Source organism: Lactuca serriola, chromosome 5 (genome assembly GCF_051521515.1).
Source record: "Lactuca serriola cultivar US96UC23 chromosome 5, Lser_US96UC23_V15, whole genome shotgun sequence".
Taxonomy (NCBI): Eukaryota; Viridiplantae; Streptophyta; class Magnoliopsida; order Asterales; family Asteraceae; genus Lactuca; species Lactuca serriola.
The window spans coordinates 173,810,843-173,826,413 of record NC_136412.1 but is presented as its reverse complement, the minus strand read 5'-3'; the positions used below and the strand labels follow the sequence as shown (position 1 = coordinate 173,826,413).

General features: G+C 34.0%; 1 protein-coding gene across 1 annotated transcript; it reads left to right on the top strand.

The window, feature by feature from the left end:
* Positions 1–1,076: 1,076 nt before the first annotated feature.
* Positions 1,077–12,861, top strand: LOC145053288 (ARM repeat superfamily protein). The gene is made up of 34 exons (XM_079001303.1): positions 1,077–1,376; positions 2,108–2,275; positions 2,389–2,478; positions 2,602–2,738; positions 2,843–2,933; positions 3,033–3,115; positions 3,205–3,311; positions 3,452–3,604; positions 3,709–3,773; positions 3,898–3,985; positions 4,085–4,163; positions 4,251–4,359; positions 4,465–4,524; positions 4,904–5,022; positions 5,112–5,475; positions 5,542–5,726; positions 6,189–6,261; positions 6,352–6,502; positions 6,578–6,747; positions 6,969–7,481; positions 7,579–7,872; positions 7,953–8,129; positions 8,648–8,911; positions 8,997–9,095; positions 9,873–10,057; positions 10,162–10,497; positions 10,602–10,755; positions 10,846–10,956; positions 11,037–11,204; positions 11,318–11,444; positions 11,540–11,698; positions 12,156–12,268; positions 12,353–12,412; positions 12,493–12,861. The coding sequence occupies exons 1-34, from the start codon at positions 1,182–1,184 to the stop codon at positions 12,685–12,687; spliced, it is 5,442 nt and encodes a 1,813-aa protein (XP_078857429.1). The 5' UTR covers positions 1,077–1,181; the 3' UTR covers positions 12,688–12,861.
* The last annotated feature ends 2,710 nt before the right edge of the window (positions 12,862–15,571 follow it).

Below are 15,571 nucleotides of genomic sequence, written 5' to 3'. Positions count from 1 at the left end.
TAAAGACTTTTTACATCCAAATAAATGCTAACACGATGTAGATGCTGGATCTACAAGCTTCTTCTTGTCCCAAGCCTCTAACTCTTCAAGCCTCTTTAAGAAATGCACCAAACACACACTTTTAGCCTCACACACACTCAAAATAGGGGTTAGCTCGATTATGTTTTCTCTTTGGTCGTGAAAAGGTGGTAAGGAGGCTGTAGGGGAGGACTTAATGTCCTTTAAATAGGGTGCAAACCCTAAAATTTAGGGTTTTCGTGTCCAGCCTCAACTCGTCGAGTTGGGTCCTCCAACTTGTCGAGTAGGTTCTAGAATCTACGCAGCTTTATAAGTTTCTACACGACGAGTTTGGGGAACCAATTCGTAGTGTAGGTCAAGAATTATGAATATAAATTCTTTAAATAAATACCTGAGAGTCGGGATGTTACAAACATTATCAATGTATTTCCTTCCAGGTGCTCTGGTGAAGATATCACTATAGTGTGTCTTCAACGTGAAATAGTTGTCATATCCTTCTGCAAACACAAAAAAAAAAGAAAGGGTAAAGTCAATGATTTCACTACGTGAACACAATCGACCAAGAAAAAACAAGTTTTGTTGTAGTCTCGTACCATATCTTTTTCCCAAGTCCTGCACGGTTGCAAATTTTTCTCGAAAACACCATATTGATAGCACCATTGCAATTCCTTATGTTTAAACCCTAAATCCCAATTTCTGTTCTTGCTTCTACGATGGGAATGAACCCAATGATTACAAATGTAACTCGGTATGTTCTTGGAAGAGGGACGGGTAGTGGAGTTGACGTGTAAACAATAGGTACTCATTTCATATTAAAGAGGGAATGTTACAACTAAAATGATGAAATTGCCCCTGTAATATAATATTGAAAAACGAGTTAACGGTGAAATTCTACGGGAGTGAGCCGGAAGGACCAAATGTTAAAAGTTTTGAAACCACAGGGACGATCCGTGAAGTTTTTGAAAATTAAAGACCAAATTGTGAGAGCACAGGGACCATTTTTGAAGTTTTGTCTTTTATTTTGTAAAAGTGGAACAAATGGAGTTCTGTTGAGGTCAAAGAAAGCCAACGTAGGCTGCCTTCACAAACCCGAATCAAGGCTTCCAAATCTTCTCTCCTGATACTAATTTGCTCCCTATAGACAGACTCAAAGCTTTGCAACAATGGCGACATCAACAGTATCGTCCTCTTCGTCATATTTTACAGGGAAATCGGATGAAGAAATCGAGGAAATGCTTGATCGAATGCTTACTCGATTGGCCCTTTGCGATGACCCCCAACTCGAAAACTTGCTCCTTAAGTTACTTCCTGTTACCATTTCCTCGCTATCACGTCCATCCTCTGCCGTCAGAACCAAGGTATTGTCTGCGAATTCACTCTTCTTATCCAGTTTGTGTCTGTAGGTTGCTCAATTCGATTAAAAGTGTCTGACACCTCCTTTATGAAACCCGTTATAGTTATATTAATTCGACTTCTGTGACGAGCTATTAGATGCCGTGTTGTTGCTTATGGTAGTATAATCTATATCATGTTACTTAATTACGGTTAGGAGGCAAGATGTTCGTGTGTTAATATGTGATGAACATGGAGCTACACTTTCATTTCCCATATTAAAGAGGTTTTATGACTTCTAAACTGTTTGAGACAGCTTTGCTATCTGCACCAAGTTTTGTCACTTTTGTGAAATCATAACAACATCCTTATGTAATTAGCATATGAAATGCACTAGATTCAACACCCAAAATCATATTTCTTTTGAAATTAAGGAGTATACTTTATTCTAATTAGACTCCCCTAATGGTTGTTGAGAGGTATTTGGACTTTTTTTTTCTTGGTCCCCCCTCCTTTCCACCATTTAAGATCATTTTCTGAAACCTTAAATACTAACAAGTTTCTTAAACTCTAGCTATCAAATATCAATTACTTTAAGTTTCATATCTAGTAAACTTCCAGTTGAAAGCAAATTGATCTGCTCTGTATTCTTCTGTCTTGCTACCCTAAATGTTCATATGCTTCTGGTTGATTTTGAATTTATTTTCACTATTGAGATGGCTGTGAAAATTTGTTAGTTTTTGTTCATTACAATTAGGTAATGGAAATCCTAAGCCATGTCAACAAGAGAGTGAAACACCAGCAACAAATAGGTTTGCCTTTGGAAGAATTATGGGAATTGTATATGGAAGCTAATGCTGCTCCAATGGTTAGAAACTTTTGCATTGTGTACATTGAGATGGCATTCGACCGTGTCAGCAAAGAGGTTTGTATTATTATCTTTTCTCTATGGAGTCTCTAAAGAATATTTCTTTCATGCATCATGCAAAAGTTTGCAAATCACTTTTCTAAAATCTGTCTTTCTTGTAAACAATTCAGAAAAAGGAAAATATAGCACCCACTATGATAGCTAACATCTCAAAGCTCCCTCCTCAACACCAAGATATAGTTTTCAGAATAGTCATAAAGGTATGTTTTACTTCTAAGTTCTATCTTCTAACCACTTTTGACATTGACAATGCAGTCTTCCATTATTTGTTATTCACTACATGTATAACTGATGATTAGTATACACCATCCATCTGTTTTTAGGTGATTGGTGAATGTCACTCAAGTAAAATTAGTGATGAAATTGCTGCAAAGTATAAACTCATAAGTGGATCTCAAGACAAAGAGATGTTTGTTGAGTTTTGCCTTTATACACTTTTGTATCAACCATCATCCATTAGGTTGGGATCCAGTTTGCTTTTTAGTACTTTTTTTTTTTTTTTTTTTCTATTCAATTGAATATCATCATATATTTTTCTTGAATCTTAATAACTCAATGTTGCAGTGGGGGATCCCCACCTGGGCTTTCAGTTTCTCAAAGCAACCGTGTGGCAGGGAAGACTCCACTGAATCATGACATGCTTCTCATTAGAAAGGTGAAGCTCATGGCCTGTTTTACAACTTATCTCTGTGTTCTTGTAATTTACTCTTTTCTTTTATTAATGATTTTCTTCACCTTGTTTTCTGTTTTGTAGTTGGGTTTGTTGAATGTTATAGATGTCATGGAGCTTCCAGCTGAACTTGTATATCCTCTCTATGTTGCTGCATGTGTTGATAGGTACATGCTTGTTGCTTATACTTTATATTTCATCCAATGAATTTTATTGCATCAAAATCTCATTATGTTTTTGGGTATTGTTCTTTCAGACATGAGCCTGTTATTAAAAGAGGTGAGGAACTTTTGAAGAAGAAAACTTCTGGTGTACAATTAGAAAATTCTAAGCTGATAAATAGGCTGTTTTTGCTATTCAATGGTATGGAAACTTGAACCATTTGTTATCTATATGAAACAGGAAACTAATCCCTCTTATTTCTTCTAACTATCTCACAACTAACTGACTAACCCCCTTTAATCTCCAAATGAATTGACTAATCTACCCTTATTGTTTATAAGGGAATGTTGGAGCTGAACATATTGCTCAAGATTTGAGGGTCAGTCCTGGGAATCCTGCTTTAAGAGTGAGGTTAATGTCGGTATTTTGCCGGTCAATTACAGCAGCAAATAGTTTTCCTTCAACTTTACAGTGCATATTTGGCTGCATATATGGTATGTATTAAATAATAAATATTGATGTGTGTATTGGTTTGTATATCTATTATTGGATTTCTTTTAAATGTTAACAATGTGCTAAAAACATCTGTTACTTTTAGGAAATGGTACCACATCAAGGTTGAAGCAATTAGGAATGGAGTTTACTGTATGGGTTTTTAAGCATGTAAGTGATATTATTTTCTTTTTTATTAATAAAATTACTTTGGAAGAAATTTATGTTACAATGTTCCATGGTCAACACAATAAAGAGACATTCTTTTTGATTCTTTATCTATAAAAATATACAGGCAGAAATTGAGCAGCTGAAACTAATGGGCCCTGTTATACTTAGTGGTGTTCTTAAGTCCCTTGATGGTTATACAGGTTCAGAATCAGGTGTTTATCTTAAAACCTTTTAAATTAATTTGACTTGGTTTCTTTTGGTGGAAGTTTTAAGAACTTATAATATATGTTTTGATATCGCATTCATTATAGATACAATTGCACGTGAGACCAAAACCTTTGCTTTCCAAGCAATTGGATTGCTTGCAAAGCGCTTGCCTCAACTTTTCAGGTTTTTATTTTTATTTATTATTTTTTCATGTATTTACTAATTTTTTACTATCATTGACTTATGTTATGGTGTATGCTTATTCTTCAGAGATAAAATTGACATGGCTGTTCGGCTTTTTAATGCTTTGAAATTAGAGTCTCCATTAATTCGTCTGATTGTCCAAGAAGCAACCAACTCTCTTGCTGTTGCATATAAAGTATCACCTCCGAATTCAAATCAACTCACTTTTTGTAATTTTTTACTTCCTTTTCTTATATATTATATCCAATGATTTCTTAATCCTGTTTTGATTGATTGTCAGGATGCACCAAAAACAGTCTTAATTGATTTAGAGTCACTTCTCCTGGAAAATTCTCAAGTGGTAAAAGTCCATTAACATGCTAATTCTTCACATATCTGTTTTTACTTTGTTGATGCAAGAAATAGCAACATACTTCCATCTATATATTTCTTATAGCATCCTACTTTCATTTCTTCCTATTAACTCATTGTACTTTGAGAAATCTACCCTATTATAGCAATATCATCCAATTACAAAGCAAATTTCACTGCTATTTCTTTGTAGTTTTTTCAAAATACTTTGTCTTAACAAGAAACAAATTGAAAGTACAATGCCTTGATAGGAAACAACCTGGAACTATAACGTTGTAATATAAACAAATAAACAAAAGAACACTGCTATTTTTTGCATTTAACATCTTCTAACCTCTAATCCATGATGTTATTCTTATTCCCACAAGGAACAAGGTGAAGTACGATTTTGTGCTTTAAGATGGGCTACAACCTTATTTGACTCACAACACTGCCCAAGTCGATTTATCTGTATGCTTGGTGCTGCAGACACTAAACTGGATATAAGGTTTGTTAACTGTTTATATTATTATTATTATTATTATTTATATTAATCGTCTTTTAAGAATATATTAATTAATATTTATTTCTTTACAGGGAGATGGCATTGGAGGGTCTCTACCTTGGGAAAGATCAAAGTAGATCCACTAGTGAAACCCTAAATCACAAATACCCTGAACTGTCAGACATGCTAGATTACATTGTTAAACAACAGCCTCAATTGCTAGAATCAAGTGAAATTAGGGAAGAACGGCTTCTTTTTCCATCTCAGACATATATTGCTGCAATTAGGTTTTTGTTACAGTGTTTTGAGGCTGATGTAGATCAAAAGATTGCAACAGAAACAAGTGTAGGGAACATGTGTTTATTGTTGGAGCATGCAATGGCATATGAAGGTTCTGTTGAGTTGCATGCAACTGCCTCCAAGGCTTTGATTGAAGTTGCATCTCACTTTCCAGAGGTTTGTGATTTCGTTAATTAATTTCTATTATTGTTTTTATTGTTCTGATGTGTAGTTTAATTTTAGGTGTTGGCTTCTCGTTATGCTGTTAAAGTACCATGGTTAAAGCTGTTACTAGCCCATGTGGACTTAGATACACGAGAATGTGCAGCTCGTTTACTTGGAATTGCTTCTTGTGCTCTTCCTATGGCTGCTGCTTCTGATCTTATTCATGAACTGATTTCATCTATCAAAGGATCAGTAAAGTCAAGGTTTGTGCATTACAATGCTTTTAAATTTTTACGCTTATGGATGCTTTTTCTTTTTGTAATTGTTGGAGAAGAAGGGCATGGTTGGTTGGTGGATTTTGACGGAATTGGAATTTCAGATTCCATTCCATGGTGTGTTTGGTTGCCAAATGGGTGGATTCCCAATTCCTGCAGAATCCTTCTATTAGGTCGAATTAGGTGAACTAGATTGTAGGGGGGTGGAAGGAATTCAATTCTATTCTTCCTCCATTAAAAGACCAAAATACCCTCATTATATATAATATATGTACAGCAAACAAAAAGTATTATTGTATTCCATTTCATTTCTTGCCAACCAAACACATTACAATTTATAGTTCCTTCAGATTCCAATTTCCTTGATAGATTCAGTTCCTTCCAAAAACATTCTATCAACTTCTAAACACCCAATAATAGTCACTGATTGGGTTTAACATTGTTCATCAGGTTTGAAATTCAGCATGGAATTTTATGTGCTCTTGGATATGTCTCTGCAAACTGTTTGTTAAGAACTCCTACTGTAAGTCACCCTCATCTGTCTTGCTCAAATCTGTTCATCAACCTTCAATCTTTAAAAACATGGATTTGACACTGTATAATTGTTCTGCAGATCACAGATTCATTGCTTCAAAACACACTGAAATGTCTAGTTGATGTAGTCAATTCTGAAAGCTCTACATTAGCTTCAGTTGCAATGCAAGGGCTAGGTCATATTGGTCTATCTGCCCCCCTACCAAAACTTGTTCATGACACTCACACAGGTGAATCTAGTGAACTATATGACATGCTTATCTATTTAGCTACTGCTAACTACTTGCTAATTCTTTCAACTTCAGATGATGTCTTGACATTTTTACGTGAAAAGTTAAGCAAGATTCTTTCTGGCGATGATACAAAATCAATTCAAAGAATTGTTCTATCTTTGGGGCACATGTGTGTCAAGGAATCATCTTCTTCCATCATCAATGAGGCACTTGACTTAATCTTTAGTCTTGCTCGATCTAAGGTAGATAAAATTTCTTCAGATTACTCTTTCCTATTTTCTATGTAGTTTCATTGATTTATTTGTTTAATTGTTATAGCACCCTATTTTTTTTCCTATTACAACATCGTACTTTGGAATATCTACCAATTATAGCAATGTTGTCCATATAAAAAAGCAATTTTGACTGCTATAATAAGATTTTTTTTCCGAAGTATATAAAACTACATTTCTATTTTGAGCAGGTTGAGGATATTCTGTTTGCTGCTGGTGAAGCTCTTTCATTCTTATGGGGTGGAGTTCCAGTGACTACAGATATGATCCTGAAAACCAACTACAGCTCACTCTCCATGACTTCAAATTATTTAATGGCAGATATACCCTCAGCTATCATCCCAACATCTATTGGGCTTGAAGGAAATGAAGAGTGCCATGTTTTTGCTAGAGATACGATTACTAAAAAACTGTTTGATAGTCTATTATACAGCACCAAAAAAGAAGAAAGATGTAGTGGAACTGTTTGGTTAGTATCACTCACAATGTACTGTGGTCAACATCCATCAATTCAACAATTACTTCCAGATATTCAGGAAGCATTTTCACATCTAATTGGTGAGCAAAATGAACTCACACAAGAGCTTGCATCTCAAGGTTTAAGTATTGTATATGAACTTGGTGATGAATCAATGAAGAAGAATTTGGTAAGTGCATTAGTTGGCACGCTGACTGGGACAGGAAAGAGGAAAAGAGCAGTGAAGGTAAAGTTATTTATTATTTCATCTTTGTCATAAGTACATACCTATAAATATAATATGTTGGTGTGTATTTAAGTTTTTAGGGGTTTTGTTGTTTTAGCTTGTTGAAGATACTGAAGTATTCCAAGAGGGGTCGATTGGGGGAACTTTGAGTGGAGGGAAACTTAGTACTTACAAGGAGCTTTGCAATTTGGCAAATGAAATGGGACAACCAGATTTGATTTATAAATTCATGGATTTAGCCAATCATCAAGCTTCTTTGAATTCCAAAAGAGGTGCTGCTTTTGGATTCTCAAAGATTGCCAAGCTGGCAGGTGATGCATTACAACCATATCTTCGCCAGTTGGTTCCAAGGCTTGTAAGATACCAGTATGACCCTGATAAAAATGTTCAGGTATATGGAGTTTTATAATTGTTATCAACTTATTAAAATTATTATTATTATTAGGTTGAACTGTTTTATTTTTCCTATAGGATGCAATGGCACATATTTGGAAATCACTTGTTGCAGACTCGAAAAAAACTATCGATGAATATTTGGATCTGATTATTGAAGATATGTTGGTACAATGTGGGTCCAGGCTTTGGCGTTCCCGTGAGGCTTCCTGTCTTGCTCTTGCAGATTTAATCCAAGGGCGTAAATTTAATCAGGTTATTATTATTTTTTTTTCAGAAATTATGTCTTTAAACATTTATTTGCTTAACTCCTGGGAATTTTGAAGCATTACATGAACACCATAATAGAAATAGCAGCTCAGTTTTACTTTTTTGTTTATAATATCATGCCACTCTTATTTCTTCCTATTGCAGCACTTATAGCAATGCCACCCAAATACAAAGCCATTTTCCCTTTAATAAGAAAAAATCAGAAGTACAATGCTATAATTGGGTAGATTTTTTCAAAGTGCAATGGTATAATAAGAAAAATAATGAAAGTAAAATGCTGTAATTGGGTAGATTTGTGTTAGTAAGAAAAGATTTGAAGTAAAATGCTATAATTTTGGGTAGTTTTTTTTTTGAAAGTACAATGCTATATAATATAAGAAGAAGAAGAATTAGAAGTAGAGAATGCTATAATAAAAAACATAAAATGAAAGTACATTGCTATTAACCCTTGTCTTTGATTCACTGATGCTGATCAATGAAAAAAAAATACACTTGTATTGTAGGTTGGGAAGCATCTAAAGAACATATGGACAGCTGCATTTCGTGCTATGGATGACATAAAAGAGACTGTTAGAAAATCAGGGGATAGACTATGTCGTGCTGTTACTTCATTAACATTAAGGCTTTGTGACATATCTCTCACTGAAATTTCTGATGCAAAAAACACAATGGATATTGTTTTACCTTTGTTGCTCACTGATGGAATTATGAGTAAAGTTGATGACATTCGCAAGTCATCAATTACCATAGTCACAAAGCTTGCAAAGGTACCAACTACATCACCAATCTAAAATTTTCATTTAATTTTAATCTAAATTTTAATTCCTTTTTTTTTTTGTTTTTTGTTTTCAGGGTGCAGGCATTGCAATCCGTCCACATTTATCTGAATTAGTTTGTTGCATGCTTGAAAGCTTATCAAGTCTTGAGGACCAAGGACTGAATTATGTTGAGGTTTGTCTAAAATTATATGTGCTAATATAGGAAGAGGATTGCTTTTGCTTTATTATAAAGTTAGATGCATGAAATAGCAGCAAACTTTTAAGAGTAAATTACATTGTTGGTCCCTCGGTATAGCTGTGTTTTTTTTAGCAATTTCAATACTTATTTGAGGTTCTTGTACTATTTTTGGTCCCTGTTTTAAGTAAAATGACTATTTTTGGTCTGTTGAGTATAGCTGATTTTTACAATATTTGTCCAAAAAAACATCATGATTTTACTTCGAACAGGGATAAAAAACATTACAAAAACCATAAATAAGGACCAGAATTGCAAGAGAGAACATTTTGTGCCTAAATTGAAAAAAAAATCAGCTTTATTTGGGAACCAAAAAATGTAATTCACTAAACTTTTAATTATCTGTTTATTATAGCATCCTACTTTCATTTTTTCCCATTAAGGCATTGTACTTTGAAAAATCCACCTGATTATAATAATGTTATCTAAATAGAAACCACCTGATTATAATAATTTTTCAAAGTACATTGCCCTAATAAGAAAATTAAAGTATATATTTGGGTGTATATATCGAAGTACAATGCCTTAATAAGAAAAAAAATGGAAAATACAATGCTATAATAAAAAAATGAAAGTAAGATGCTCTAATAAACAAATAAATGAAAGTAGGTTGCTATTTCTTGCACTTAGCCCTTTGTTGCTCATTTTCCTACAACAGATGCATGCAGCAAATGCACTTATATACTCATCATGTTGCTCATTTTCCTACAACAGATGCATGCAGCAAATGCTGGGATACAAACAGAAAAGCTTGAAAACTTACGAATTTCAATAGCCAAAAGCTCTCCACTTTGGGAAACCCTAGACTTATGCATAGATGTTGTTGATGACCAATCACTAGAACAGTTGGTCCCACGTCTTTCCCAATTAGCTCGATCTGGTGTTGGCCTAAATACTAGGTATATTTCTATTCATAAATAATAAATAAATATAACCCACATTTCTTTCTTTCTTTACAAAAATTAAAACCAATTAGTTAATTGCATTTGAAATTTGTGCACAGGGTTGGTGTGGCAAGCTTTATTAGCCTTTTAGTTCAAAAAGTTGGTGGAAGTATTAAACCATTCACAAGCACGCTTCTTAGACTCCTGTTTCAAGTAGTGAAAGAGGAAAAAAGTGGTGCATCCAAACGCGCCTTTGCAAATTCTTGTGCATTTGTTATAAAATATGCAGCCCCTTCACAAGTCCACAAGCTCATTGAAGAAACTGCTGCTTTATATAATGGTGATCGGAATTCACAGATTGCATGCGCCCTTTTATTAAAAAGCTACGCATCGACAGCTGGCGATATCTTAAGTGGATATTATGCAACAGTTGTGCCAGTTATTTTCCTCTCAAGGTTGGTTAACTTCTTTTTCAAATACACATTATTACCTTTTTTTTTTTTTTTTTTTACAATGAAAATATATAATTTGAATTCATATTGAGGAACTATATATGCAGGTTTGAGGATGATAAAAACGTGTCTAGTCTGTATGAGGAATTATGGGAAGAGAACATGACAAGTGAACGTCTCACACTTCAGTTATATGTAAGTGAGATTGTTACTCTAATAACTCAAGGCATTGCTTCATCATCTTGGGCTAGTAAAAGGAAGGTAATTTTAATTTTAATTTTTTAAACTTTTTTTTCATTTTCACTTCTTGTAAGCTCCCATTTTTAATGAATCACATGGTTATTTTTGTAGGCAGCGAAAGCAATTGTAAAGCTTTGTGAAGTGTTGGATGAATCTTTATTTTCATATCATCAAGTGTTGCTTACATCTCTTATGAATGAGATTCCTGGACGTATATGGGAGGTAGGTTTATTTATGATATGCTTGTTGGAAGTTCAATAGGGGAGGGGCATAATGGACTTTTTTTTTTTCACATGGTACAGGGAAAGGAGGATCTACTGGAAGCCTTGTCTTCTCTTTGTACATCTTGTCATACAGCAATTTCTGCTGCTGATCCATCTTGTGAAAGTGCCATCTTGAATGTGGTAACCTCAGCATGCAGTAAAAAATCCAAGAAATTTCGTGATGCAGGCTTTCGATGTCTAGAGAAGGTAAAAAAAAAAGTCAATCCTCTTCTACTAAAGTCAACACTTGGGAGAAATTTTCAGTCTAGGTTTAATATTTTCAAACAATGACTTGGCTTGTTACATATGTGATATGGTAGGTTCTAAAAGCCTTCAAAAATCCAGACTTTTTTGGTGTGGTGTTCCCATTAATGTTTGAAATGTGCAATTCAGCATTCAACTCTCAATCCAAACAAGTGTCTTCACAAAATGACACTGAAAAAGCAGGTCAGATATACTTTTTTTTTTTTTTATTCGATGAAAATATAAAAATGTTGCTATTTCTTGCATTTAAGTAGTTTACTTTGATATAATGCATGCAGAGGCACATGAGAAAGAGGAATCTTCTGTTCCCCATGAAAAGATTATTGATTGTGTTACATCTTGTGTTCTTCTTGCTCGATTAAGTGACATTCTTAAATGGCAAAAGGATTTGGTACATGTGTATCTAAACTCCCTAGCACCTGCTATTCCTTGGATAGGTATGCACTCAAATAATCAAATTCTTTTTTTATATTTCATTTTACCTCAACTGAAAAAAAACCAAAAAATAATGAGCCCTTTTGAAAAACTGACTTTAATCATGCTTGAGTAAAGTTTCGTTTTTGGTCCCTGAGTATACTTTATTTTTTCAATATTGGTCCTTATTTGAGGTTTTTGATCATTGTTTCATGTAAAATGATTATTTTTGGGACCAAAGTTGATAAAATCTGTTATCTTAGGGACCAAAAGTTGTCATTTTACTTTGAACATGGACCAAAAACGTAACAAAAAACTCAAATAAGGACCAAATCTGCAGTAGAACTTTTTGGGACCAAAGTTGCAAAAATCAGATATATTCAGGGACCAAAAATGTAAAAAAAAACCCCTTCATTTTAGCACTGGTGGTTGTGTATTCACTATTCAGATATAAATCTGTAGAATGTGTTTGTTGAACAGTTAAAGTTTCGGTGTTCACATCAATTAAAGAATTATGTTGGAGGATAAATGAAGGTTTAAAGGATTCTGATAAATCTAGCCAACAGCTTGATACATCAGCATTAGCTATAGAGGTAATAAAATTTCTTTTTCAACCATTTTTTTCCTCAAGTAAATAATCTAATTATAATTTTTTTTTTTTTTTTTTATACCTTCAGTTGTTTTATTCTTTATCACCCAAGGTGATTGATTGTATATCCATAGTAAAGATTGCACAGGTATGTCATTCTTTCTCATCTCATGTTGTTTATTATAATCATGATCATGGTAAATGACCATTTTACCCATTTATTGTCAGGTTCACATAGCAGCTTCTGAGTGCCTTCATGAACTAACCAAGCTATACAGAGACCTTCCGGAAGCATGCATAGCAGAGATACCTTTTAAAACCGAGCTTCTCCATCAATGGGAGATTGAAAAAAACGAACAGGCAAAGTCATATATGAAGAACTGCATCGACATTATTGACACTATTCAACACAAAATTCTCTAGAACAATTTTTATCTTCCTGGATTTTGTACATTCATAAAACTTTTTCTTTTTTCATTGTGTGTTTTTTAATCTCACAATCTTAAAACCCTAGACTTGGTTATATACCACAATTGATCTCAAGAGTCCAACACTAGTATCAATTCTTGCCCTACGTTTGGGATTTTTGTTTATCAAGTGATAATGTCGACAATATGATTCTAGGCGTGTATGTATATGTATTATCATGTGACGATATGATTTTAGGCGTGTATATATTTACGTTAACTATTACAGCAATTAAAATCTAAAAATAACTAAACTGTAGTGATTATAATCTAAAAATAAACAAACAACGTATGATAATAATATACACGATTACGTTTTTTGGCCATCTACAACATGGTCCACGAGCAGAGCATACAAATTAAAATTACTGCTTAGGATAGAAATTATTATTATTTTAAGAAAACTTATAATGATAAGCTGATAACCAACACAACTATTAAAAACAAATAGCAAACAAATAAAGAGCTTCCAAGGTTAAAGAGAGTATCGATTAGGAATGAGAAGTCAACGAGAAGTCGATTAGCTATCATGTATGGTACCGCGTGAAAATGGTGTCACCTCCCTTCACAAACCATTTCACAAGACAATTATTACATTCATTTGGGGGCGGTGTTCATCGGAAGAGAGAGAGACCATCTTTTTGCTTAGTCTAACGACATCTCCAAACTCTATTTTTTTTCCGTTCTTTTCCAACCTTATCCCATTTTCATCTTTATTTTTAGAGATATGAATAGTATTTACCCAAATATGTGAGAATACTATTCGTATCTCCAAAAATAGAGTTCAAGTTTTGGTTGCCAATTTTAGTCTTTCTCATTTTTAGGTTATTTTATCTACTAATTATATAATTTAAATGCAATATTTAATATTTGTTATATCATGTTATATACTAATTTATATTAATTAATTGTAATTATAGAGTTTAATATTCATTTATTGGATTCATATAAAAAAAATTAAATATATACTAAAGACTTGAAATACAATAAAATAATTTATAAAATATAGTAATCAAATATGATCGTGATTTTAATACGTTTATTATAAATATAATCTTATGTATTTAATAATTCTTTATAATAAAGTATTAATTAATTTAAACTTATTATATATAAACATTTTATTTATGATAATATAATTTGTAACATTTTTGTAATAAAAAATATAATATATTTGGTTAAATCTAATTAGTAGAGGAGCGTATTTGACAATATATATAAGTTATAAAATGAAATATTCTAAGAATTTATTTTTTGGGGTAAAAAATAGGGTATAAAATGGAGTAGGGTTGGAAATGAAACACTATTTTACCAATTTTTTCACTCAATTTATGGGGAAAAAATGGAGATGAGTTGGAGATGGTTTAAGGGGAATCATCACTTGTGAATTGTGAATGAAGATGAGGTAGGTATTTTACCATTCCACAAACAATCCACTATGTTGTGAAAATGGTGTTCACCGGTGGATTGGTAATGAAGGCGCAAAAAGAAGAGAGAAAAAGAGAGTGACTGTTGGTATTGCTTGCTTCTTATTGCTTGTCTTCCTCCGTCTTCGTAGAGACCCCACAACCAAGCCATCGGGCATTGGGGCAGTGTTCATGCGTCCCTTAGGCTGCCACATAGGCTTTCACGCGTGACTTGAGGCTCCATTCCAGATAGCCTTAGCCAATAAGAGCCCCTTTGATGCATACCACTCCACAAGAAAACCACTAGGTTTTGGGGCGGTGTTCACCAGTGGAAACCCCCTTCCACCTCAGCTTTCACTCGTGAAAATCCTTCTATACTGGAAGGCCTTAGAGGCGCCAATTAGGAGTGATAGTCCAAGTCATCAATTGGAAATAATTTAATTACGCTTTCTTTATTTTAATTTTTTTTTTCCAGTTTTACTCTAGTTCTGACGCAAAACGTTATTGTAACTCCTGGTTCCTGGTATGTATTTAAACTTATAATTTGTTTTCATAGAACAACTTGGAGGCCCCAGACTTGTCGAGTAGAGATGTTTTGGACTGCGCGTTTTGGTGACCAACCCGACGAGTTGGGAGGTCTCAACTCGACGAGTTGACTAGAAGAAATGAAACCCTAATTCCAGGGTTTTGCACCCTTTTTAAACACCTTAACCCTAAGGTGTTGGCCTCATTTCTAGCCTCCACTGTCCTAACCTTAAACCTCGAAACCCTAAAGCTATTATGAGCGATTGTGAGCCATTTTGAGTGTTTTTGGTGTGTGTTGAAGCCATTAGAAGAAGGAAAAGCTTGAAGACACAAGAAGGAGCTTATAGATCCAGAATCCTTGCCTCATCCACGACACTTTTCTAGTATAAAGCTTGAAACTTGCCTTGCAGTTGATTAAATCTTCTTTTAGGGTTATTTTGCTTGGTGTTGTCCAAATATCATGGTCCTTGGGAGTTGGACGCCCTAAATGGGTTAACACTTCAGATCTAGGGTCTTGAGGGGTTTTCATGGCATAAATGTGCTAACTTTATGGCCATGGAAGTCCCATGTAACCTTTAGACCATCATTTTTGGCCTTTCGGAGCTTCTAATGGCCATGCATGTATAAAAAACCGAAACTTTACGTGATCAATTAGTCTCTATGGTCCAGATCTATGACCTCATGGTCTATCTTGTAGTTTTGGTGGTTTTTGGATTAAGACTTTGGCCTTTTGGGTTAGGGTTTGAGCTTAATCTCTTTAGGAAGGGTATTAATGGTTAAAGTTGGAAACTTTACCCTTCTAGAGGCATTTCCAGTCTAGATCTGGAGTACAGGGTTTAGATCTGAAGAATAATGGCTTAATGCATTAAGAAGGGGTTAACAGACTGAAGAACTGTAACGCCCCGATTC